The 23840-nt window shown below is 43.3% G+C and overlaps 1 protein-coding gene across 1 annotated transcript in view; it reads right to left on the minus strand.

The window, feature by feature from the left end:
- The window catches only part of LOC110074070 (amine oxidase [flavin-containing] B), a 57387-nt gene extending 40469 nt beyond the window's left edge, over positions 1 to 16918 (minus strand). Inside the window, exon 1 of the mRNA XM_072994204.2 lies at positions 16763 to 16918. Coding sequence (XP_072850305.2) covers positions 16763 to 16811 — 49 coding nt within the window. The 5' untranslated portion in view covers positions 16812 to 16918. The remainder of the gene's footprint in view (positions 1 to 16762) is intronic.
- Between the last annotated feature and the right edge of the window lie 6922 nt (positions 16919 to 23840).

Here is a 23840-nt window from a genome sequence, read left to right on the forward strand (position 1 = left end):
TTATGGTTACATTCAGACCTTATCAGTCTTTCCTAACCCTCAGCTTGTTCCAAACATTAAAAGGCATTTTTACATCCACAAAAACACCCAGAAAGAGACGGGGGGGGGGGCAAGGAGGGAGATTTAAATTTCACAGCACAAAACATGTAGCTTTAGATTATTTTACACAAATATTCTTCTTCCATATTATTTTTTTTCTCATAAATATTACAGTGAAGAACCAATTAAGGCCTGACTTTTAGCTCTGACATAGTTCTACAACTAAATAAATATTTATGCTTAGCACAATATCCATTGCTCAATCCAAACACTAAAAATATTTTAAAGTGTGTGTGTGTATGTGAGAGAGAGAGGGGGAGAGAGAGATAGAGAGAGAGAATGAATTGTATACTACACTCTCACCTGAAATCCACTTATGCAACTGGCCCCTTACTGGTGTAACCCAGGAAACCAGACCACATTTTGTCCCAATCACCATTTCCTAATCTGGTACTGTAAATGAAATGATGTTTTTGGCTTTTCAAATGCGGTGAAAATTGTGCAGATTATTTAATTACAGTAAGGATGGGGAATATAATACATTTTGGCAATGCTGGCTGGGACTGGCAAAAGCCACAAATTATCTATCCTCAACACTGAGACACCTTGAAAGATCTGTGTCCTTTACAGAAAGCAGATGAATAAAGGAAGCCCTTTCCAATTTTTTTTAAAGCTCACAGCTGTTTCCTTTTATGATCAAGATCAGATCTGGCCACATATTTGGTACATACAACTAGACATGTAGGTGAACACATCCTTAAAAGCACAAGCATTAACACTGTAGGTCACCAAGAGTCACATGCACAAGCATACACAAATTATGTGAGGTACAGTAAGGAAACCAGAGAAGGTAAACCTCTTTAGTCCACAGCTTAGAAAGCAATTTCCCCAAGCTAAGACCATCCTTCCAAGCGCCAGTACAGTATTCAGTTGATTACATTATCTGGATAGAAATCTGAATTTAATAGCATTGGGGTCATTAGAACAGTCAGCACAATATAAACAATCAGATTATGGTGCTGAAGCTGAGATATTAAACTTGGCATCAGGTCCCGTCACCTCTGGTCTCACTCACAATCAGTCAGACAGCTAAATTCTGTTAATAAGCTGGAACTAACATTGTTATCCATTTTGTTTCTCAAACTCTGGACATTTATTTCTGTTTCAACTTCTCCTTGTGTATGTGTGTGTATTTGTACGTCTACATTATTTTGCATTTGTTTTAACTAAAATCTTACAGGTCACAAGAAAGGGTAGCTTTCGTGTAGGGTAGATGCACCAAAATCAGACAGTATCAATATTTCTTATTTATTTATTACACTCTTAGACCACCTAATAATTTACACTCCTAAGCAATGTACCTGCGAGTCAATGGCAACCAAATATGTATTCATGTGTACCAAAATTAGTATTTGTGTGTAGACTCGGTTTGTATGAACTGCTGGATAGCTCAGTAGCTTAGGCATGGTTGAGAGTTCAATTCCCCACGGTTCCTCTTTTACAGAGGCTGAACTTGAAGATCCATAATGTTCCTTCCAGCTCTGTGGTTTCACAATGATGATGATGATGATGATGATGATGATGAGTGTGTAGACTCCGTGGGGTGCAAAGGACAATTGTGCCACACTTTGAGTCCTCTGGGTTTGTTTTTTACACAGCTTTTTTCAAAGTGGAAATGGCTAGTTTTGAAATTAGCTCTCTAGGCCTAAAACAGGCCAGCGAGCAAAACATGGCAAAATTTCCCCATGTCCTCATGTTTAAGTAACATCAAACCTGGGAATATCCCTAGCTTGAAGATGCCGGGACCCAAATGGGGGGACACTGGGAAGCACATGCAGCCCCCTAGCTGCATTTGACCTTACCTTGCTCCAAATGCATTCTTTCTACTGCACTTTGTCCCCTAGTCCTGACTCCCTTCCTCCACATTTGTAAGGGGGAAATATGGAATACATGGAGTAAAATCCATATGTAAGCTTCCTGTGCAATTTAGAGCCCTAAATATTCAGGGAAAGCTTGATTAGTAAATGCTGAGGCCCTGAACAATGCCAAATAAGACTCTCCATAGCAATATGAAAAATGCATTTATTATTCTGACAGAAAGACAAGTTTAGTAGGAAGTTACCATTTCCTTTTGCTTATCCAAGGATCCATGCTGCAGTTTAGCTAGCTGCCCATGTAGATGTCAATTGCATGTAAATCTAGCACTGCATGTGGGACTCAAAAATACGCAGGGAGCCCATATACACGGAGCAAGCTCCCTTCATCAGAGCTACCAACATGCAGCTGGTGAACACAGATCCATTCTTCTCTTGTACAGCAGTAATTTCAAGAGCTACGATTATCTGAAGAGGGCTGTGAAAATCTAGAAAAAGAGGATTTCTGGACAGTCATTGTGCATACAGTATATAACATGAATTTTCAGGCAGGCCTTCAGTTGAACATGTGTTGTTGGGGGCTGACACCGATTGTTACTATATCCTGCTCCCTTCACATGCATACAGTATGGATCTTTGCTCTGGTCCAGAAAATGATGTGTTTAGAAAGACTCATTTAATCTGGGAAAACCATTTAACCCAACCATCACCACCACAAACATACATACAGGTATTATTTGGCAGCATTGCTCAGTGTTACAATATCTAACTAGCTGGCCCTCCAAAGACAACAGAAGGTGAGACGTTCATCATCAATGTGCCATTTTGTGGACACATTTTCTCTTCCACAACAGTGAAGAGGCCTGATTTAATTCCATTCATTCTTATTCTATTACATCTGATAGTTTGGTCTCATGTCTCTTAATGCAGCTACAAGGGAAAAAAAAGAATTGTATAACCACCTCCTGTACTTGATATTTTTTTGTCTGGCTTCCAGCACTCAAATCAAACAGATCTTGAAGTGTATGAGCTATACAGGCAATTACAATGTGTGGCATGAATTGTTTGATCATCTACCTCGGAGTGCCCCAAAACAGACAGAATTCAAGGCCTTATCTGCATAGTCTAAATCACATATAAAGAGCAGCTTCAGGTGAGAGACAAGAATATGCAAAATGAGTGCACCAAAGAAAGGGAGGTCATTGGGCTTCACAAGGAACATGTTGCCTTAGACTATAGAGCAAACCACACGCCCTTCTGTAAGTGCAGATTATATAATATACAAGGGCATTTTCATAAAGAGCATTAAAAACACCTTTTAACCTCTGTCAAGCTATGTACTTGCTGTGCTATATTCAATGTAAGGAACTATTTTAAATTCATTTGTGACTGAAGCTGATTGGTGGATTTGCATGCATGGTTTCAGAACATTGTCCTGAATAGGCATATTAGCACCATTATGGAAAATGAATCAGAGCTTGGAAAAACAACCTGGAAAAGTAAACTCCAAGCCCTTAAATTCACCTGGCCAACAAACCCAGTAGTTTAAGCACAACCTTTTTGGCTGGTGGGTTCAGACGAATCAAAGTCCAAAAGAGAGAGAAGATTTTAGACCACAGGTGTCAAACACAAGGCCTGCGGGCCAAATCCGGCCCGCCAGACCTCATCTGATGGCCCGCGGAGCCGCCGCCAGCCTTGCAGCCTCCCCCTTTTTTTCCCCAATGAATTTACTCCGTGCCTGCATTGAAAAAATGGCTCAAGTTAACAAGGCTACGTCCTCCTTCCAACTGGCTGTGGCGCTGTCACTCCTTTCCTCTCCCTTCGCCCCCGCTCCCCCTCCCTCCCTCCCGTGCCTGTTCCTCGCTCGCTCTCGGCCTGAGGCGAGAGCCATTCCCAAGGCCGTGCGAGGAGGGGGCTCCGCGCCGCCGCTGTCGCCCCCGAGGGGAAGGGAAGGGAAGCGGTGGGAGTTCCTGGCCGGGCTCCGAGGCGGAGGGAGGCGATGCTGGAGGGACGCGGGAGGCAGCGGCCAGCGCGGCCCTGAGGAGAGGGAGAGAAGAGGGAACGTGGAGCGATGTGCCGGCCCTGCAGCACAACGGCCCGGTTGGGCAACGTCGGAGGCGGCCGTTCGAGGAACGGCCGCCTCCGACGTTGGCCAACCGGGGCTTAGGTAGGTAAGGGCGGCCGCCCGGGACCCAGCCGCGGAGAGAAGGGAGGGAGGGCAGGAGGGCTGGCTGGTTGCTCACTTCCCTTCCCTTCCCTTCCCGGCCGTTCCGTTCTCTCTCTTGCTTGAAAAAGGCCTGATTTCTGTGAGGGGCCAGCGGGCGACATTCCTTGGCAGCAGCTTTTCCGCCCCCGCAGGGAGGTTGAAGGGAAGTGGGGTGGGAATGTCTCTCTCTCTCTCTCTCTCTCTCACACACACACACACACACACACTCTTTCTCTTCCTTCCTTTTCCCACCAAGCCGGATGGGGTCCTTGCAAGGCCATCAGTACAGATACAACCGGCCCTTTGATGGGGACCAAACTGCTGATGCGGCCCCCGATGAATTTGAGTTTGACACCCCTGTTTTAGACCTTATGAATTGAAGCCAGCAATTTCTCTTAAACTATTGGATAAAATTTGTTGGAGGCATAATAAGTGGGGAAATGATTTGGTGTGAATGTTTATATTGTGATTTGCAACATTACAGAATTGCATCAAATTTAAATAATTACAGTGGTGCCTCGACTTACGAATGTCCCGGAATACGACCATTTTAAGTTACAACCAACTCCGCTGCAAAATTTTGCTTCTACTTGTGACCAGAGCTTTGAGTTATGAACAGAAAAAGGCAGGGAAAAAAGGTGGGGAATTCAAATCACTAACCATTGGTGGCAAAGAGGCTGCTTCTTTGTAGCTCTTTCGCCTCAACATTTAGAGTGTGTGATCGGAGGAGGCTTGAGACTGCCTGGTAAGGTGCCGCTTTCTACTTTTTAAAAACTGTTCTGGGTGGGTTTTGCAGCATGGTTTTGGGCTGGGTGGTGGGATTATGTTTCCATGCCGTGATGGGTCCTGCAGGGTTTGTCTTTTGGGGGGGTTCCCCCATTTCCGAGGGGTCTTGCAGGGTTTATTTTTTGGTTTGTTTGTCCCATTTCCGATGGGTCTTGCTCTCTGTTTGCTTTTTGGTTTTAATTTTTTTTTTTTTTGCATTTCCGATGGGTCTTGCACTCTCTTTTTGCTTTTTGCTTTCTTTTTTTGCATTTCCAATGGGTCTTGCACTCTGTTTGCTTTTTGGTTTTCTTTTTTTGCGTCTCCAATGGGCCTTGCACTCTCTGTTTGCTTCTTTTTTTGCATTTCCAATGGGTCTTACAGGGTTTGTTTGCTTTTGGGGGGTTTTTTGTTTGCATTTCCGATGGATCTTGCAGGTTTGTGTGCTTTTTCCTTTTTTTTCCATTTCCAATGGGAAATGTTTGTTTGCTTTTCTGGGTTTTTTTCCTTCCACTGGAACGGATCAATTGCATTTCCGATGGGTCTTGCAGTGTTTGTTTGATTTTCTGTTTTGTTTTGTTTTGTTTTCCTTCAGCCGGAACAAATTAATTGTGTTTCTGATGGGGTTTTTTTGGGGGGGGGGATTGGTGGGTTTTTTTTCCCCCTTCGGCCGGAATGGATTAATTGCATTTCAATTCATTCCTATGGGAAATGGTGCTTCGACTTATGACCATTATGAGTTATGACCGGAGTTCCAGAACCAATTAAGTTTGTAAGTCAAGGCACCACTGTACATCACTGAGCAGTATCTGGCCATCAATGCATTGATCCATCTAACATAACTGGATGTTGTACAAAGTATTTGCAGTGCCTAGAACAGCATTATTTACATGCTTATCCATAGTTTTCACTCTCAGTGCTTGAATAAACTCGATCACTTCCCATCAGTCTTGTTAAGGAAAGACATATCAAATACAGATCAGTGGAAGGAAAGAATCCATAATAACCAGATACCACCTAGAGCACTGAGTTTTATGACAAGCTAGAAAAAGATAAAGAAACTTAAACTTCAAGAGTTACAAGAGATATATTTGGAATTATAAAAGAGGTATTTGGGGCAGGGGAGTAGCTACTGTATAATATTTGTTTTAAAAACTAACAAAATTGTTGCTGCGGTTTATTACAATAAACCAAGAGCACTTGGTGCTAATTAACAATACATTTGGCAGTATTCAAAGGAACCAACTCTTTTGAAGACTGTGCAAGGTTCTGTTTGATTTACTGAGTAAATTTAAAAACTGCAAAGTTAACATTGTACTTGAAACTTTGAAACTGAAGCTAACCTTGGCCACTAGCACCCTTAAATGCCGACAGATTTATTTTCCTGGACTAATAAGAGGATAAAAAATGCAACATTGTTCTCATTTATTTTGAAAGATTTAGAGACTTTTGCAATCAGTTTTGCAGTAGCTTTACTAATACACAGTGGACAGGAATCTGGAACAGTATTATCTGATTTTTTTAAAAAAAATCTAGCCCTAAATGGGGGGAGAAAACTATACACTAGAAGTAGTAGTTGTTGTCATCATCATCATAGAAGAAGTGTGCCATCAAGAAGCAGTGTGCAAATCTGACTTATGGCAATCCTTTCCAGGCCTTTTGTAGGTAGAGAATATATAGAAGTGGTTTACCGCTCCCTTCTTCTGGGTCTACCCTGGGATTTCTCCAAGGTGACACAGGCTGGCTCTTCTCCCAGTAAGGCACAGTGAGTAAGGAAACTCCCAACATCTGGTTCCACAGCCAGATATCTAAAATACTGGCTATCCAGCCAGCTGCAATGGTAATATCCTAGTAGATTAATAAATCAGAGAAGCAAATACTATTTATTTTTGGTGTTTGGTTCCCATATAAAGGGAGAGTGGATATGTTACACTATAAAGTTTTGCATGATCACACATAAATGTATAACTGGTTCAGTCAATTCCTAGTTAACACCTGAAAATCCAACATTCCCTATCTTATTTATTTAAAAAATTACTCTAATAAACTTTCTTAATTGAACAGGAGCAATTTAGGTCCCTGGTTGCAAACTCAAGAGCTAGCATGCTCTCTTATTGCCTTACCAGTTTCAACAGGAGGGAAAGGAGGTGACATAGGGCTAACTGCAGGAAGGCCAGCTGGCTGTCCTCCTTTACTGCTGAGGAGGTTTGTTTGCCTTTTTGGAAGAACAAACAGAGTGTGTGATGTATGGTTGAAAGATGCATGAAACCTGTCCTAAGCCTGCCCTAGGGGATTGGGTGTCAGGCATGTTCACTGTTATGTGCCATCAAGCTGCATCCACCTCACAGCAACTCTGACAGAGTTTTTTAGGTATGAGAAATCTTTAAGGAGTGGTTTTATCATTGTCACACACACACCCAGTAATTTTCCATGGCCAAGCAGGGATTCAAACCCAGGTCTCCTGAGTTCTAGATGTGTACTATACCACAATGATCCTCTTGTGTCAGACGTAGTCAATCACCTCCTGATGTTAATGGTGGGATTTCTTAAATGGAGAACTTTTGGAAGAACACATGCACCAGCTGGTCCATAGCACCTTTCCTTTCTCCCCAGATACATGTGCATCTCAAATGGCACAGTTTGCAGTACAAAACACCACAAAATCACGGCAAAACTTTAGCATAGGTTTTGAAATGACACCTAATTTGGGGTTTATTTTATTTGACAGAGCTCAGTAACATCACAGCAAAGAAAACTTCTCTATAAATTATGAAGTGATTTTCTTGCAACTGAATTCAGATACATCTCAAAGTAATGATTTGACAAGTGCTCCAGGACCTCCTGGCACATATCACAATAAACTTTGAATGAGAGTATAGCACTGTAGCATTTATGATTCTGTCTGCATCTGAAGAACTTTGAACTACAGTCGTGCCTCGCGTTATGATTGCCCCGTATAACGACGAATCTGCTTAACAATGCCTTGTTTGAGATCACAAAAGTGATCGCAAAACGATGCTTCCTATGGGCAAAATCCGTTGTGCGATGATCGGTTCCCTGCTTCAGGAACCGATTTTTCGCATTACAAGGATCAGCGAACAGCTGATCATCGGGTTCCAAAATGGCCACCGGCTGAAGAAAATGGCCCCCGCTGTTTTCTAGGACGGATTCCTCACTAGACAGGCACCGAAAATGACTACCATATGGAGGATCTTCGCTGGACGGTGAGTTTTTAGCCGATTGAAAGGCATTAACCGAATTTTAATGCATTTCAATGGGTTTTTTACTTTCACTTTATGACGTTTTCGCTCTACAGTGATTTCGCTGGAATGAATTAACATCGTTAAATGAGGCACCACTGTATATTTGACAGGTGATGCTCTCATAATCTTCTATTGAAAGACATTTTTTCACCCTTCTTGGAAAATGTCATCCACCAGTGTTACCATCCACACAGTTGTGTGCAGAGCATTTACCAAGCTCTACAAACCTTCAAGCAGACATGGAACCAGTATACCTACTGCAAAAAAGACATAAGGCAGATTCACAGTTCAAAAATAAAAATGTAGAACCATTATGGTCTTTACATTGTATAATAAATTATAATATCTAACTTGCTAATGAGGAAATACAGTTTTTACATCCTTGACAGTGTTCCATCATTAATTTATTGTTTTAAAATATGGTGAACAATTCCTTGCCAGCTACTGAAAGCCTGCTGAATATTTCCTTTTGCCTCGACTGAACTTGCAGGTCATCCTTCCCTAAAGGAATATTATGGCATGGAGGTATGACTGTCTTATTTTTCCTATACCAATGCAAGTTAACCCCAAAGACTTCTGGAGGCATGATAGCTATGTCTTGACAGCTAGCTCACAATGCGCAAAACTAAATTAAGTTGGTGGCAAGAAGACAAACCAGGCCAGAAGGAGCCCTAAGTAGGGTTGGAGTGTTGTCTCCCATTCACAGGAAGTGAAAGAGACGAGGAATGTGGAAAGATAATGTTCACTCAATCTTACCAAGTTTGCCGAAAGTTTAAGTGAGAATTAAGTCTAAGTCAGTATGTAGCGGATTGGAGAGTCAGTTTAGATCTCTATATTTTACAGTGCAATACACAGCACTTTCTGCAACTGTAATTAATGTTTCAATCTCTGCTTACCTAGAGTCTACCTAGTTTACTCTAAGTAAGGGTCAAATGTATAACAAATGTAACCAGAGCAAGAAAGTGAGGTGTACATTGTAGAAATTGGGAAACTGGGAGTCACAATGGATGGAAAGCACCAAAGACTGTTGTTATTTTCAGCTGTTCCACTTCCAAGAAATCTTGTATTTCATGATTCTACAGTTCTTGATGCAACAAAGCAGATTGTCAGATTCTTTAAGATCCTTGTTATATTAAATTTTACTATGGGAACAAAAGAAAAAGTTAGACCCAAACATGCCCTAAACCAAGGATTATCCACTGGTAGCCTAGCTAGACACCGTGGTCTTGCCACATCCAAAACTCAGGGAATTAAAAAAATTGTTCTGGGAGTAGAAATTGTTTTTAGTTAACTTGCAAGACCTCTCTTAAAATTTTAATGGGGGATTCTGCAAGTTGTCATCCAAAAATGTAACTCATCAAAGTTTTGCTTCAAATATAGCCCATATGCCACTTTACTTGCTATTCTCTCAACTGTCCAGAACGTGCTGAGTTTTCAGTCACCCTAGTTGCTCTTAATAGCTTGCTTAGCATAGCATGCATAGATGGTGCCCTCTTTACTGCTTTGCAGAGGGCAATCCTAGGGAATGAAAAATAGCTGAACCAAACTTATACCCCTACTAGAAAGCTACGGCTCTCCAGATGTGACAAACCACAGCTCCAAAAACCACTTATCATTGTTCATTCAGGCAGATACTGAGGAGGATTGGAGTCCAAAAACATCTGGAGGGACACAATTTCCCTACCCTTGATCTATCTGGAAAACAAACCTTGTTAAGATAATTAATCATGAGAAGGCAAAGTAGCAGCCTTGAAGTTCCAGAACAGGCAATATATTGATCACAGACTGAGGAAAGGCACAGGTTATGCTCTTTCCTTTGACTGTTATATTAATCCATTTAGTAATTACACATACTTAGTCAGTAATAAGCAGTAATTGTTTCTCCACTTCCATGTATTTTGCATATATCTTTATGTTCTTCAATTCTTTGGTTTAAAATGCAGCATTTTCATCATTTTATAGGCAATTTCTAAGAGGCCATTCCACACACAAGCCTCCAAAGAGGTGTCAGTTTAATTCTAGACTGCCAGTAACAATGGCTGATTTTGGCTAGATAGTCGACTCTTCTTGTGTTATGTTTATGGGAAATTATTCTGCCTCTCCATATTCTGTCCTAACAATAGCATCTTGTCCATAATACAGGTTACAATCAAGGGCTGAAGCACACCCATCTCTTTCAGAACAACCCATAGTTTCTCATGATTCACATAGTCAAAGGCCTTGATGTTGTCCATAAAGCACAAAGTGATCTTCTTCTGAAACTCTTTGATGCACTCCGGTAGCCAGCAGATATTTCCAATCTGATCTCAATTGCCTCTTCCTTTGTGGAATCCACCTATCAGGCATTCTTTGTTTCATATAAGGTTTTGTTTCAGTACTCTGAGTGTCAATTTGGTCAGGCAGAATTGTGTGCTGCGAAATCAGAACTGACTTATAGTGACCCTGATAGGGCTTTCAAGGAAAGTGAGATATTTAACTAGTGTTTTTATCAATTCTACAATGTCCATGAATTTCCACAGCTGAGCAGAACTCGAATTCAGGGACCCTCAGTCCTAGTCTGTTGTGCTATCCAATACAGCACACTGTAGTGTAGTGGGTAGCCTCACAAAAGAAGAATTTAACTATTCCTGCTGTAAATGATGAACAGATGAATCTGTCACTTTCATTTTCAACATTCAAATCTATGGAAATTGTTGAAATCTTTTTATCAAAAAAGTGAACCAAAGAAAAACCCACCTACACCACATATAGATAATCTCTGCCAGATGTTCACCTAGCTCTTCTTGAAATCCTCCAGAGCAGAGACTTCAGAATTGCCAGGTTAACTAGGTCTTGACCAACTATGTAGGAATCCCATTAATATATTTCTTTGGCTGATTTTACTAAAACGTACCTGCAAAGTATAGGAGCCCTTAACTGAATAGGAAAACTACCAGAAACATTGGCAAAACTGTGCATGAGGTATGAGTTAGCCTGTGATTCCTACACTCAGCATTATTTTTAATCACTCATGTAATAAAGACTAATCTTTAAGATCAGTTAATATTGATATTAAAACTGTTAACTGTGTGTTAACCGACGTTTTCCCACTTTTCTCAACTGCCTTTGTGCAATTATGCCAGAAGTGATACCATGGTGTACCTATAAAAGCAGGTTAATGTTTAATTAATTTAGCAGCAATGTACTTTAACATGCATCTCTCTCTGATACTGCATGTAATTCAACTGCTATGATGCACAAAGTGAGTACTCATTTCAGATGAAGGGAAGAACCCAGGAAATCCCCACCCCCCACCCATGCCTGCCTTTCATGTTATTTGTTTATTTAATGTCCTGCTTACCTGCTAAAGACGGTGCTTATGTTAGCTAGCTATAATGAAAGACAGTTTTACAACAAAATCTTAACTGAAAGATAAATGCCAGCAGGTTAAAACTTGGTGAAAAACACAAGAAATATACTGTGCCGTATCAATTAGAAACCTATACAAATCTATTTGTATGCCAAAGGACTGCTGACATCTTTCCTGTCAACAGAACAAGCCAATAATTTAGTAATTTATTAATGAATCAAGCTGGCTGGATAGCTCAGGGAGTTTGGTATCTGGCTGCAGAGCCAAAGGTTGAAGTTCAGTTTCCTGCTATGCATTCCAGAAGAGCCAGCCTGTGTGGCCTTGGGCAAGCTGCACACGCCCAGAAGTAGGGAATAGTAAATCACTTGAGTACTCTCTACCTAGAAAGCCCTGAAAAGCGTCACCATAAGTCACAACTGATGTGATGGCACACAATAATAATAATAATAATAATAATAATAATAATAATAATAATAATAATAATAATAATAATAATAATAATAATAATAATAATAACAACAACAACAACAACAACAGCAACAACAACAGCAACAACAACAACAACAGCAACAGCAACAGCAACAACAAAACAACAATTACTACTACTACTACTACTACTACTACTACTACTACTACTATTATTATTATTATTATTATTATTATTATTATTATTATTATTATTATTATTATTATTATTATTATTATTATTATTACTATTACTATTACTATTACTATTACTATTACTATTACTATTATTACTATTATTACTATTATTATTATTATTATTATTATTATTATTATTATTATTATTATTATTATTATTATTATTATTATTATTACTATTATTATTCAAGCTAAACTGGAAAGCATAAAGCATGAAATTGAATGAATAAACAATGCTTATATCTATGAAGATATCTCAATCATCCAGGTGAGGTTATCTGAAAGTTGAGTCATGACAAGTTTCTTATTAGGCTGAAACGTTAAGACTGAAGAAGCTAATTGGATGAGTAGCGAAACATTTCAACCTAATAAAAAAGAAGTCCAGTTGCAGTGCTCAGTGTCAGTGAACTAAAATGGACGAGAACAGGAAACCACCATGTGTTCTACTCCAGAAATGACAATCCCAGAGTAAATGGATTGGCTCTAATACCAAGGCAAGATACAGCACAGGCAGTTAGGGACTATAATGCAAGATCTGACAAAGCCATATCAGTCAGACTCTGTGAGAAAACCTATCACCATAACCATCATTGAAGTCTATGCTCCAACTATCAATGCTGAAGAAAATGAAACTGAAAGCTTTTATGCAAGCATCCAAGAGGAAATTGATCACACACCAAATAAACAAAGAAACCCAAGTTTATAATCATAGGTGACTGGAATGCAAAAACAGGGAACAAAGCAAAATCAAATATTATTGGAAAATTTGACCTAGGGGACAGAAATGAAGCAGGAGAATGACTTGTAGATGAAACTGAGGCTTTCATACTTTTGTCACATCATGAGAAGACAAGATTCACTGGAAAGGACAATAATGGTGGGAAAGGTTGGAATCAGCAGGAAAAGAAGAAGACCAAATATAAGATGGATTGAGTCCCTAAAAGAAGTCACGGGCTTGAGTTTACAAGAGCTGAGAAGGGCTGTTGAGGAGAAGAATATCATGGAGATGACTCATTCATACGGTCGCCATAAGTCAGAAGTGACTTGAGAGCACGTAACAAGAACAGTACAGTTGTCCCTCGACTTACGAATGCCCCTACTTATGACCATTTTGAGTTATGACCAGCTCCAGCTGCAAAATTTTGCTTCTACTTGCAACTGGAGCGTCCACATACGAACAGAAAAAGGCAGGGGGAAAAGGTGGGAAATTCAAATTTCTAACAGTAGGTGGCAATGTGGCTGCTTCTTTGTAGCTCTTTTGCCCCAGCAGAGAGATTGTCGGAGGCGTCAAATGCTTGGGACTATCTCCTTCTGCTTCTGAGAGCATGTGTGTGTGTCTGCAGGGAGGCTTTGGGCTGCCTGGTAAGGTAAGGTGCTGTTTTCTGCTTTTTAAAAACTGGTCTGGATGTTTTTGCAGTGTGGGTTTGAGCTGGGGGGTATGTTTCTGTGTTGTGATGGGTCTTGGGAGGTTTGTTAGTTTTTTGATGTTTTCCCCCATTTCTGATGTGTCTTGGGGGGTTTGGTTGCCTTTTGGATTTCTCCCCCATTTCCGATGGGTCTTGGGGGGTTGGTTGCTTTTTGGATCCCCCCATTTCCAATGTGTCTTGGGGGTTTGGTTGCTTTTTGGATTTTTCCTCCCATTTCCGATGGGTCTTGGGGGTTTTGTTTGCTTTTTAGTCCCCCCCCCATTTACGATCTTGCATGATCTGCTTGATTGCTTTTTGCTTTCTCTTGTTTGCATTTACAATGGGTCTTGCACAGTCGATTGGTTTTTGGTTTGTTTTCTTTGCATTAGGTCTTTCACACCTGGTTGTTTTGCTTTCTCTTGTTTGCATCTGCAATGGGTCTTGCACGGTTGATTGGTTTTTGGTTTGTTTTCTTTGCATTAGGTCTTCCACGCTTCATTGCTTTTTGCCTTCTCTTGTTTGCATTTGCAATGGGTCTTGCATGGTTGCTTGTGTTTCTTCCTCGCCCCCAGTTCAGCTGGAAGGGATTAATCACATATCCGACTGGTCTTGGTGATTTCTGAGTGTGTGTGTGTGATCTTTTTCTTCAGCCATAACGGATTAATTGCATTTCAGTGCATTCCAATGGGAAATGGTGCTTCAACTTACAACCATTTCGACTTACACCCATCTTCCTGAACCAATTAAGTTTGGAAGTTGAGTCACCACTGTACTGTACTTCTATAGTAATAAGCAACAGTTTTCCTAAAACTTTATCTACTTGTAACCCCCCTGTTACAGGAGCTACACTGGCTAATGATCAGTTTCTGGGCTGAATTCAAAGTGCTGGTTCTAACATATAAAGCCTTAAATGGCTGGGGTCCAAGCAATCTCTTTATGAGCCTGCTCAAGTGTTAAGAACATCAGGAGAGGCTTTTCTCTTAGTCCCATCATCTTCACAGTTGCATTTTGGTGGGCACAGAGAGGGTCTTGTCTGTTGCTGCTCCCAGACTTCAGAACTCCCTCCCACAGGAGGCCAGGCTGGCCCCATCTTTGCAGTCCTCCCGCAACCAGGTGAAGACCTTTCTCTTCAGGCAAGCTTTCCCTCAATGACTGGCTGCCTGAGTGGGGCTTTAATTGGATTGTTGTACCTTACTGCTTTTAATGTGTTTTAGGGTTGCTTATGTTTTAAAATGGATTGTTTTCCTATACTCCTTTTGGTGCTGCTAATATCAGTATAATATTTGTTTGATTCTCACCATTGTTAGTGTTAAATACTGTCTTTTAATGATGAAAGCCACCTTGGGTCCTTTTTAAGGAGAACAGTGGGGTAAAAATATTCTAAATAAAATTGAAATAAATATACCCAATGTGATGTAGTGAACAGAGTGTTGGATGAGGGCCAGAAGACCTGGATTAAAATAGCTGCTGGGATTCACATGCTTATAAAACCTGTAAAGCCTTGCCTCATATATCTCACCTTGAAAGCTTTACTGGGGATACAATTAGACTCAACACAATTCTTTTAAAACCCTCAGATCAAATACTAATAATGATTTAAACAAAAAGCTTAGCTGTTTGCTTCCCAAAAAAGCACACAGAACATCCTCACACCTATGCACAGCACATTTAAAAAAAAAAACAGATATATTATATACGGTATAATAGATAAAAGTGTAGTAAAATACACATACAGTGCATTTATGTGTATAGGGCTACTCAGAAGTAAATAGGCTCAGTGCAACTTGTGCCTTAGTACAGTACAGTGGTGCCTCAACTTCCTCTTCATATGATTGGGCCTAGGATGTGCAATTTGGAAACTGACAGTGCAATTCTATGTCTGCTTAGAACTCAGCCCCACAGAACAGAGTGAGGCTTGTCTCCCAGCTGAGATGGATAGCTGCAGAAAGTGCAGAAAAGGGTAACCCAAATAGTCAAGGGACTGGAACACACTCTCTCACACACACTCTCTCTCACACACGCACACCCTGAGAAAGGGATGCAAACGTTTTGGGCTCTTTAACTTGGAAAAAAAGGTGAGGAAGGGAAAGTGCGTGCAGTATAATTATGCACACCCTACAGAAATGGATAGGGAGATCTCTCTCTCTCTCTCTCTCTCTCTCTCTCTCTCTCTCATAATACAGTACTGAAACATGCAAATACTGAGGCTGCATGGTGGGAAGGAAATCCAAGAGAGACAAAAGAGAACCTACTTCTTCACACTGCACAAAGTTAAAGTACTGAATGTGTCACCACAGGGCATACCAACTAGCAGTGATTTCATAGAGGGTAAGCACGGGCTGCCAGTCATCACGGATACAGATTTTGGTCAAGTATCAGAGGCAACATGTCTCTATTTCCCAGTTGCTAGGAGACAGGAGCTAGCGGGTCCGGGGTGCTGTTGTCATCACGTCCTCCCTGTGAACTTCCCATGGACACCTGGATGGCCCTTGTGGGGGGGGGGGAGGGAGAGAAAGCTCCAGCAGGCAGGCCTTCCGCGTCCGACAGCAGCTTGGCGGCCCTACCCGCAGAGGGCGCCCTTGCCACCTTCCCCAAGCAGGCACTTCTCCGCTTTCAAGGCTGCCTGGGCCATCATCCCCAAGGGCTGCTTTGGGCTAAGGTTTAAGGGAATCGCCATTCGTAGCTAATGAGGCTTTGGGAAAGAGAGGTATACAGACACCTCACCTAACCAAACCCAACGTGGTCCAGCGGTTGGGTCAGGCTCTGGGACCGGGCTGTTCAGCTCCGGTAGAGCGTTCAGCCCTCGCAGACAGGTTGAGCAACGCGTGGGCGGGGTCCTCCCTGGGGGAAGGGGCGGCAGGGGGGCATCCCGCAATCCGGGGCCCGGCGCCTTTCCCTGGGGAGGAGGAGGACGGCGGCCAGCGGAGCAACCGCGCCAGACGAGGAGAAAAGGCTAACTGCTCACGCGCCACACGTCGCGGGTGGGGTGGCGAGGGCGGCTAGTAGCCACGCACGCCGGCTGGCCCGCCCGTCAGCGCAAAAGCTTCCCGGCCCGATCCTGCAGCCCTCCCCAGCCAACAGCCGCGTCTTCCAAGTTTGACAGGGCGGGGCCCGATCCTCTACCCACAGAGGCGCGCGGGTGGGAGAGGGACCACCTGTACACGCACCCACGCACCCACCCAGCTGCTCTTCGCACTGACCTGAGATGCCTCCCCCGATCACCACCACGTCGCATTTCTTGCCACTCATGGTTGCCCCTCTCGCTCCGGCTGCCTGTCGGCGAAAGGATCCGTCCGGCGGCAGCAACCGACGGAGCTGCGGGATCGACGGCAAGCCGGGAGGGAGGAAGAGCAGGCAAGGGCGCCTTTATCACGCCCCTTGGCTCCGCCCGCCAGCCGGGCAGAAAGGACGAGGGGGGGGCGCGGAAGAGGGACCCGCCGGTCGCGGCGTCTCGATCGAGTCTCTCTGCTCGTGCGGCAAACTCGCTGGACTGATAGCACTTTAATTCCGGGCGGGGAGTCTGTGCTCTCAGGACGGGCGGGGGGGGGGGAACGGGACCCCTGATTCCTCTCCCTACCCCCCCCCAGATATCGGTGGACTACAGTTCCCAGCAGCCCTGACCACTGACCCTACCTGGGCATTGCAAGCCAATGCCACCTGGAGGGCTGGGGCTTGCCGTTCTGGCAAGAAAATCAAGGGAGAAGTGTCTCTCCTTTGGAGATGGAACACAGCGGGCATATGTGTGTGTGTGTGTGTGTGTGTGTGTGTGTGTGTGTGTGTGTGTGTGTGTGTGTGTGTGTGTGTGTGTGTGTGTGTTGAATTTCTGCCTACCCTGTTATAATGAGAGGCATAAAGGCATTCAGTGTGCGCAAACGCATGCACTCGTTTCTCCATGAATTTCCCACAGGGCTTCCCAAATGCCAACAGAACTCCCTCTTTCTTGTCCTTATAGTTTCCCATTAGTGTCCAGAAGATTCCCATTTTTCTCCGTGTTTTTTTGGTTTTTTTGCTCTTCGGAGTAGGTCTTTTGGTCTGTGATGAACTGCATACTGTACTTTCCAACCCCAATAGCCTTTTTTCCTTCTTCTTTAGGAATTCAAGATAGTGCAAAAATGGGGTGGGGAACAGTACGAGTTTTTGTGTATAATTTTTCTGATGAAGAGATGGTTGAATGTGTTAATGGGACTTTAATAGCTGAGTGCCTTATTAATGAATATCAGTTTAGAAGTTGGAGTGGCGACAGTATTGTCAGGCTTTGAGGGGACTCAGCACCAGGGTGCTCCATATCCACCAAAGGCTTAATTAAAAATGTGTGTTTGTGCTTGTTTCCAGCACCACTACAAGACACCGCTTTTTAATCTAAGGATGTGACAGGACAGGAGAGGAGCACTGGAATACAACACTGGACTCTGGTGTACAATTTTTCTTTACTATTTGTTTGTTTTTCTGTTAGCCACCTTTCTCCCTGAAAGGGACCCAAGGTAGCTTCCATCATTAAAAGTGTATTTAAAAGCTAAAAATGGTAAGCATACGAATATTTAAAAAGGGAAGGGGGCTGTGCGAAGCCTGAAGAAATGGAAATTTATCCACAGAAGCTTGCAATGTGTTTGATTTTAGTGGTCCAAAAGCATCACCCATTCTTTTATCTGTGTAATCTTTTGGGGGGGGGGGCACACCTTTTCCTTGTTCTTTCTGGGCTAGATTAGTTTGCTTTGCAGTTTTTTAAACTGGGACCCTGGTAGCTTCTGCTACTGAAGTCACTCTCGCTATCCACACTAATGAGACAAATTACTCCATTGCAGAACTCCTCACTACATTTCCCCATCGGTGCAATTTTCCCTGGGATCACAGACCCACCTTATCAATACCACCTTCTTCCCTTTCCCTTTTCTTCATCACCTTCCCTTTCTCCATCTTTGGAGCTGCCAAAGATCAGTTGCCATAGTTGTCAATCATCTGGGCTTTAAGTGCATGTGTCAGGAAGAATTAATCCCCATTTTCCATATGAACGTTTGTGTTTCCACATAGTGTGTAGGTACAACATTCATATCCTTGCAGTGTCCTACTTGGACTCTCTCTCTTTCCAGAAATGACAGCACTATTCCGAGGAAGTGGGGAGAGGGGAGAAAGGGCAAGAAACATTGGCTACTTTATCTGCATCTCAGGGCGGTCTTTCTATCGCCCCAAGGAATGGCGGGGGGGGGGGAGGTTGACAAGAAGTTGTTAAAAGTGGCAAAAAAAACCCCACACCATTGATGAACTTGTTTGCATCCCAGAGAGGCTTTCCCATCACAGCAAGAAGCCAGGAAGGGAGTTTGGTCCCAGATGATTTCCAGCTGGTGAGCAAGCAAGGCACCTTTAGTAGACCAACACTCATCTGATATAGTGCTAACTTGACACACACATTTTTAAAAGGGTAGAAAAATGGTTTGGTGTAGAGACAGCAGGCAGCCACTCAAAGAGGATTGTCACATTGTAATGGCATACTGCGCCCCACTGGAAATAGTGTAAAACATGTCCCTTACGTCCCACCATTCTTCCCCTGGACCAAAGAGATGATCACACACTAGAAAAAAATCAAAAAGGAATGTTGGCAGCTGAACAAGAGACATTCATGCCACTGAAAAAGGCATTGACTTCCACGCAATAAGCTTTACATTACTGGAAAATGAACCGATTTTAACCTTTTCAACTCTGCATGGTATTTTGTAATTCTACGAAAACCAAGGTTTTTAAAACTCTGTTTTACTTTAACAAAAACCCAGAGTGGTAATCTTTACAGCAGTAACTTTTGCACTGAATCTAAAAACCAAAACAATCATGCAGATTGGCCTTTTAGCCCCTTCCCATTCCTAGTGGGAAATCTACAGCATGCCCCTTGACTCTGGTGGGTGCACCTGACCCACTCAGTACACAAGACTGAAAACAGACTTTTCATCTAGTCGGGCCTGGAGATCAGACCTACATCCTTGCTGGGCTAATGGTGCCATTTTAACCCTTACAATAAGGGTAAGGTGACAAGATGATGAAAAGACAGGGTTGGTGTAGCTCTAGTAGTTGTGCAGAGGAGGAAATTTCTGCCCCAAAACACTAGTATTTCTCATATATTTTGATAATGTGTTTGTTCCATAAGTTGAGAGGTGCTAAGAATCATGCTGTCAAACCAGTTCAATCAGTTTCCTATTCCACCACTCAGCTAAGCCATCAGTGGCGTCACCACTATCCTCTCACATATCACCTCAGTGGATCAATCATCCCAGATTTGCAGAAGGGAGCCAGAACAGCTGGCTCTGCTGTTAGACAGAGCAAGATAAAAATATCAAATAAATATGGGAAGGGAAGACTCTTCTGAGCACCCTGGCTATTTCTCTGTACTGGGGGACCAAGCTGGGTGTGCTGCATTGACAACCCTGCGCCCTACTCTAGCATCCTTCCCTCAGGTTTGCTGAAGGATCTTGTCCCACTACCAAGAGTGAAGTAAGTGTCACACCAATTTGCTTTTGTATGTGGAATGGAGTACAGGGCACCATTTTGACCTTTGCTGTAGAGAGAAGAATGTCTTGGACCAGCCCTAGAGACAACAATTTCACAGCAGCAACTTTACTTCACTGTGTCCTCTGAATCCTGCCTCAGTGACTTGAAAGGATAATGTATCCATATGCATTAACAACACACACACACACCACACACACACACACACACACACACAGAGAGAGAGAGAGAGAGAGAGAGAGGCAAAAGAACCTTCCCGTTCTACTCAGTTCCGATAACTGTGTTTGAAACAAGGCTGTTTGTCATTTTGCAAGCTGCAGATCTGCTTTACTGCAGAGTATTAACAGGCTGTGGACCTTACCTTCTTATCAGGCTGACTTGGGTGCTTAGCAACTATCTAATCTGCTCCGCAGCATCCATTCATTGGGTGGCATCTCCCATTAAATTTTGAAGATACACTTGCTCTTTTGCCAGGCCCAGCCATGTCTGCAATCTGGCAAAGAGTGATCGGGATTGGGGGTTGGGTGGCTGCTCCCGTCATGCTTAATAGGATTGGGTTGAGCAAGGCGGTGGGAGTCACAGATTGGGAAAATTTACTCGTTTGGATTTCAGCTCCCAGAAACCCTGAGACGCCACAGGCAGTGGCCATAGCAGCTGGGTGACGCTGAGATGTGTAGTCGAAGAAAGGAATTTTTCCTGGCTCTGGCGGCAGTGATGAGTGGGCTTGCTGTGGTTGGGCTGATATGTTGAAACTCAATACTTTGAGGATAAAATAAAATATTGCTCTTGTTTAAGGATGTTCATCTCCCTGCACTCATGTATCTTTTAAATATATATTTACACTATTTATTACTTTTAAAACAGTGAACTAACATTGGACCCGGGCAGCAACTGGTAGCCAATGTAATTTAAACAGAATTGGCTTGATATGTCCCCTAGCAGCCCCACCACTCACCAGCTGCGCAGGTTGATGCTCAATCAGCTGCAGTCCCCAGACCATATTCAAAGGCAGCCCCACGTAGAGCGCATTGCAGTAATCTATACAAGATGTTACCAGTGTGCATGTAACTGTCATGATATTCCGCTCGTCCAGGTAGGGCTGTAGTTGGTACAATTTCCGCAGCTGAAGGAAGGCACCCTTGACCACCGAGTCCACCTGGGCTTCCAGTGTTAGAACCCCAGGCTGCAGACCCTGCCCCTTAGGGGGAGCGTAACCCCATTCAGGGCAGGGAAATGGCCCTCCAGCCTGTCCAGTGAAGCACCCACTAACAGCACTGCTGTCTTGTCTGGATTGAGTTTCAATTTATTAACCCTCATCCAGTCCATTATCAGGTCCAGACACGAGTTCAGCACAGAAACCACCTCACCTGGATTGGTGGAAAACGAGAGGTAGAGCTGAGTGTTGTCAGCATATTGCTGACTCCTCAGCCCAAACCTCCTGATGACCTCGCCCAGCGGTTCCATGTAGATGTTAAATAGCATGGGGGACAGTATTGAGCCCTGAGGAACCCCATGTCAAAAATGCCATGGGGCAGAGCAACTGTCCCCCAGCACCACCCTCTGGACATCCTCTCTTTGCTAAGGGTAAAGAGTTATGTTCTCTTTACCCTCAGCAGTAGCCATCCATGTGTACATGTAACAACAACTGGAAGTGAGATTACAATGTACAGTATAGTTTAACCACAGATACCGACTTACAGGAAGAATCTAATAAACCAAATCCCAAAGGCAGGGTCGGAGAGCAGGAATAACTGAAGGGAAAGCTAACAGGAATGGTGGCTTCTAAATAATAGCTTCTCTGCTCCCTCACAGAGTTAACTATGAAACCAGTTTTTAAAAAAACGTGCCCCAAATAATCATCATCTAGAGCTGCAGAACCAGAAGCCAATCAAGGAGGCCCAGTGGGGAATCGAACTCCCATCCAGCCAGAGACCTAAACCACTGAGCTCTCATACTCCTCCCCTGCTTGCCTCTTCTCTGCTTCATGCCTGCTATCTCTCTTTTTCTTATGGCTAGCTCCAAGAGAGCCTGGGTTTATGGTTCTGTCTGTAGCATGGCAGGGGTTTTTGTTTGGCTATCATGGCTGCCCACAGAATTCAAGGACTTTCCAAAGTTCCATTTGAGAGGTAAATATTCCCAGTAAATGATAAGAAAAGAAACGCAGTGCCATATCTGTTAAGCTGCACAGGTTTTAAGGCAGTGATGTTAGTGTTTTAATCTGATGTGTTTTGAACTGTTCTAATTATAAGCTGTGCTAAAGATTTTATGTTTTTAAATTGTCTTGTACACCTCTGTAACCTGTCTGTGAATGGGTGGGTCCTGTTGGAGTTTTTACAACACTGTTATCTGCCTATAATTTATTTGGCTAGCAGGGACCTTTCTTGGCTTGGACAAATGTCAGTCTGTCCAGCATTAACCAATAATTCCTTCTCACCTCTGAATTTAATGAGAACCCCACCTTTCTGCTGCATATTTCCTTTCTCTCATCTGTTGCAAGTCAGTATGTTTGTTTGCTGTTGATCTGGTCTCAACTGTAAGTAAGGAAACATTTTTTTATTTTCTGCTACTAATTTCTCAGAGTGAGCTATTGATACAAAAGAGGAATAGAAGACCAGTATGTTGGACCTCCCTTGGATGCAGCTATGCCAATCCCTCCACAACCTGAGCCAGATATGAAGCAGGAAGGCGATGATACACAAACTGAGAGAAGGGGACACAGATGGAGATGTCAAGGTTGTCGAACTGGAAGAGGCACATATGCTGAAGATGCTCCAGAACCAACAATCAGACACTCATCATGACTCAACAAAAGTATATCAGCTCCTTTTCTGACCAACCTCACAAGGTTGTCACAGATAAATGAGCCAGGGACCTTGGAGGAGATTCAGCAGATGCTGGCAGCTAAAGGTGCCAGATGGAGAAAAGTTGCAAGGGAAGAGATAGAAACACTGCACAAGAATGAGATGTGGGTAATGACTAAGCCATGACCAAAGGCCGATAGAAAAGCATGAGTGGTTTCCTTCCATTGGGCAGTCCCCGGGAGAAGCGTCACTTATCCCAGATGTTGGGTTGACGGGTGCAGAGAGGCAGAAGGAGGAAAAGAGTGGGAAAATTCTTGTGCAAGGAGTTTCCTGCATGACTGGAATTATAAAAGAGGAAGAGACTTGAAGACAAAGTGGGGGGGGGGAAGCCTGCAAAGGAGACAGAGAGAGATCTGGACAGAGGGAGAATGGAAAAGACTCAGTTGGAGACACCAGAGAGTTCAAGAGAAGCAGAGGCAGAGGAGGAAGGAAATGAGGAGTGGGCTGATGCCCCAGAATGGACAACTGGGGTTAATAGCCCACCGTTCTAGGCCTACTTTACTGGACTTTCTTTCACGGGTGAGTCTTCCTCATCTGAACATAATGCTGCCCAAGACAGCAAGGATAGAGCACTTTGGTTCAGATCAGAAGGATATCATCCTGCTGTAGACTAATGGGAGGATTTGCTCACAATTAGACATGGGATATTTGTATTTGTATCCCTTGGAATACGAATATGAATATCAGCACCACAGGTGCCTTGGAAAACTGGGTGCCTCCCCCCTGAACAGGCAAGGTCCACTTCCTGCTCAGGATGCGGCACACATGGCCCGCATCGTTCTTGTTGCACCAATCCAGGAAGCAGCCCAGGAGGCAGGATGATGAGTCTCCCTGCTCAGCTGTTGAGCAACCAGCTGTGCAGGGAGGTGAGGAAATGCCAGCTGGGCTGCTTAACAGATCAACACGACAAGAACGATGCTGGCTG

This window comes from Pogona vitticeps, chromosome 3 (genome assembly GCF_051106095.1).
Source record: "Pogona vitticeps strain Pit_001003342236 chromosome 3, PviZW2.1, whole genome shotgun sequence".
Lineage (NCBI taxonomy): Eukaryota > Metazoa > Chordata > Lepidosauria > Squamata > Agamidae > Pogona > Pogona vitticeps.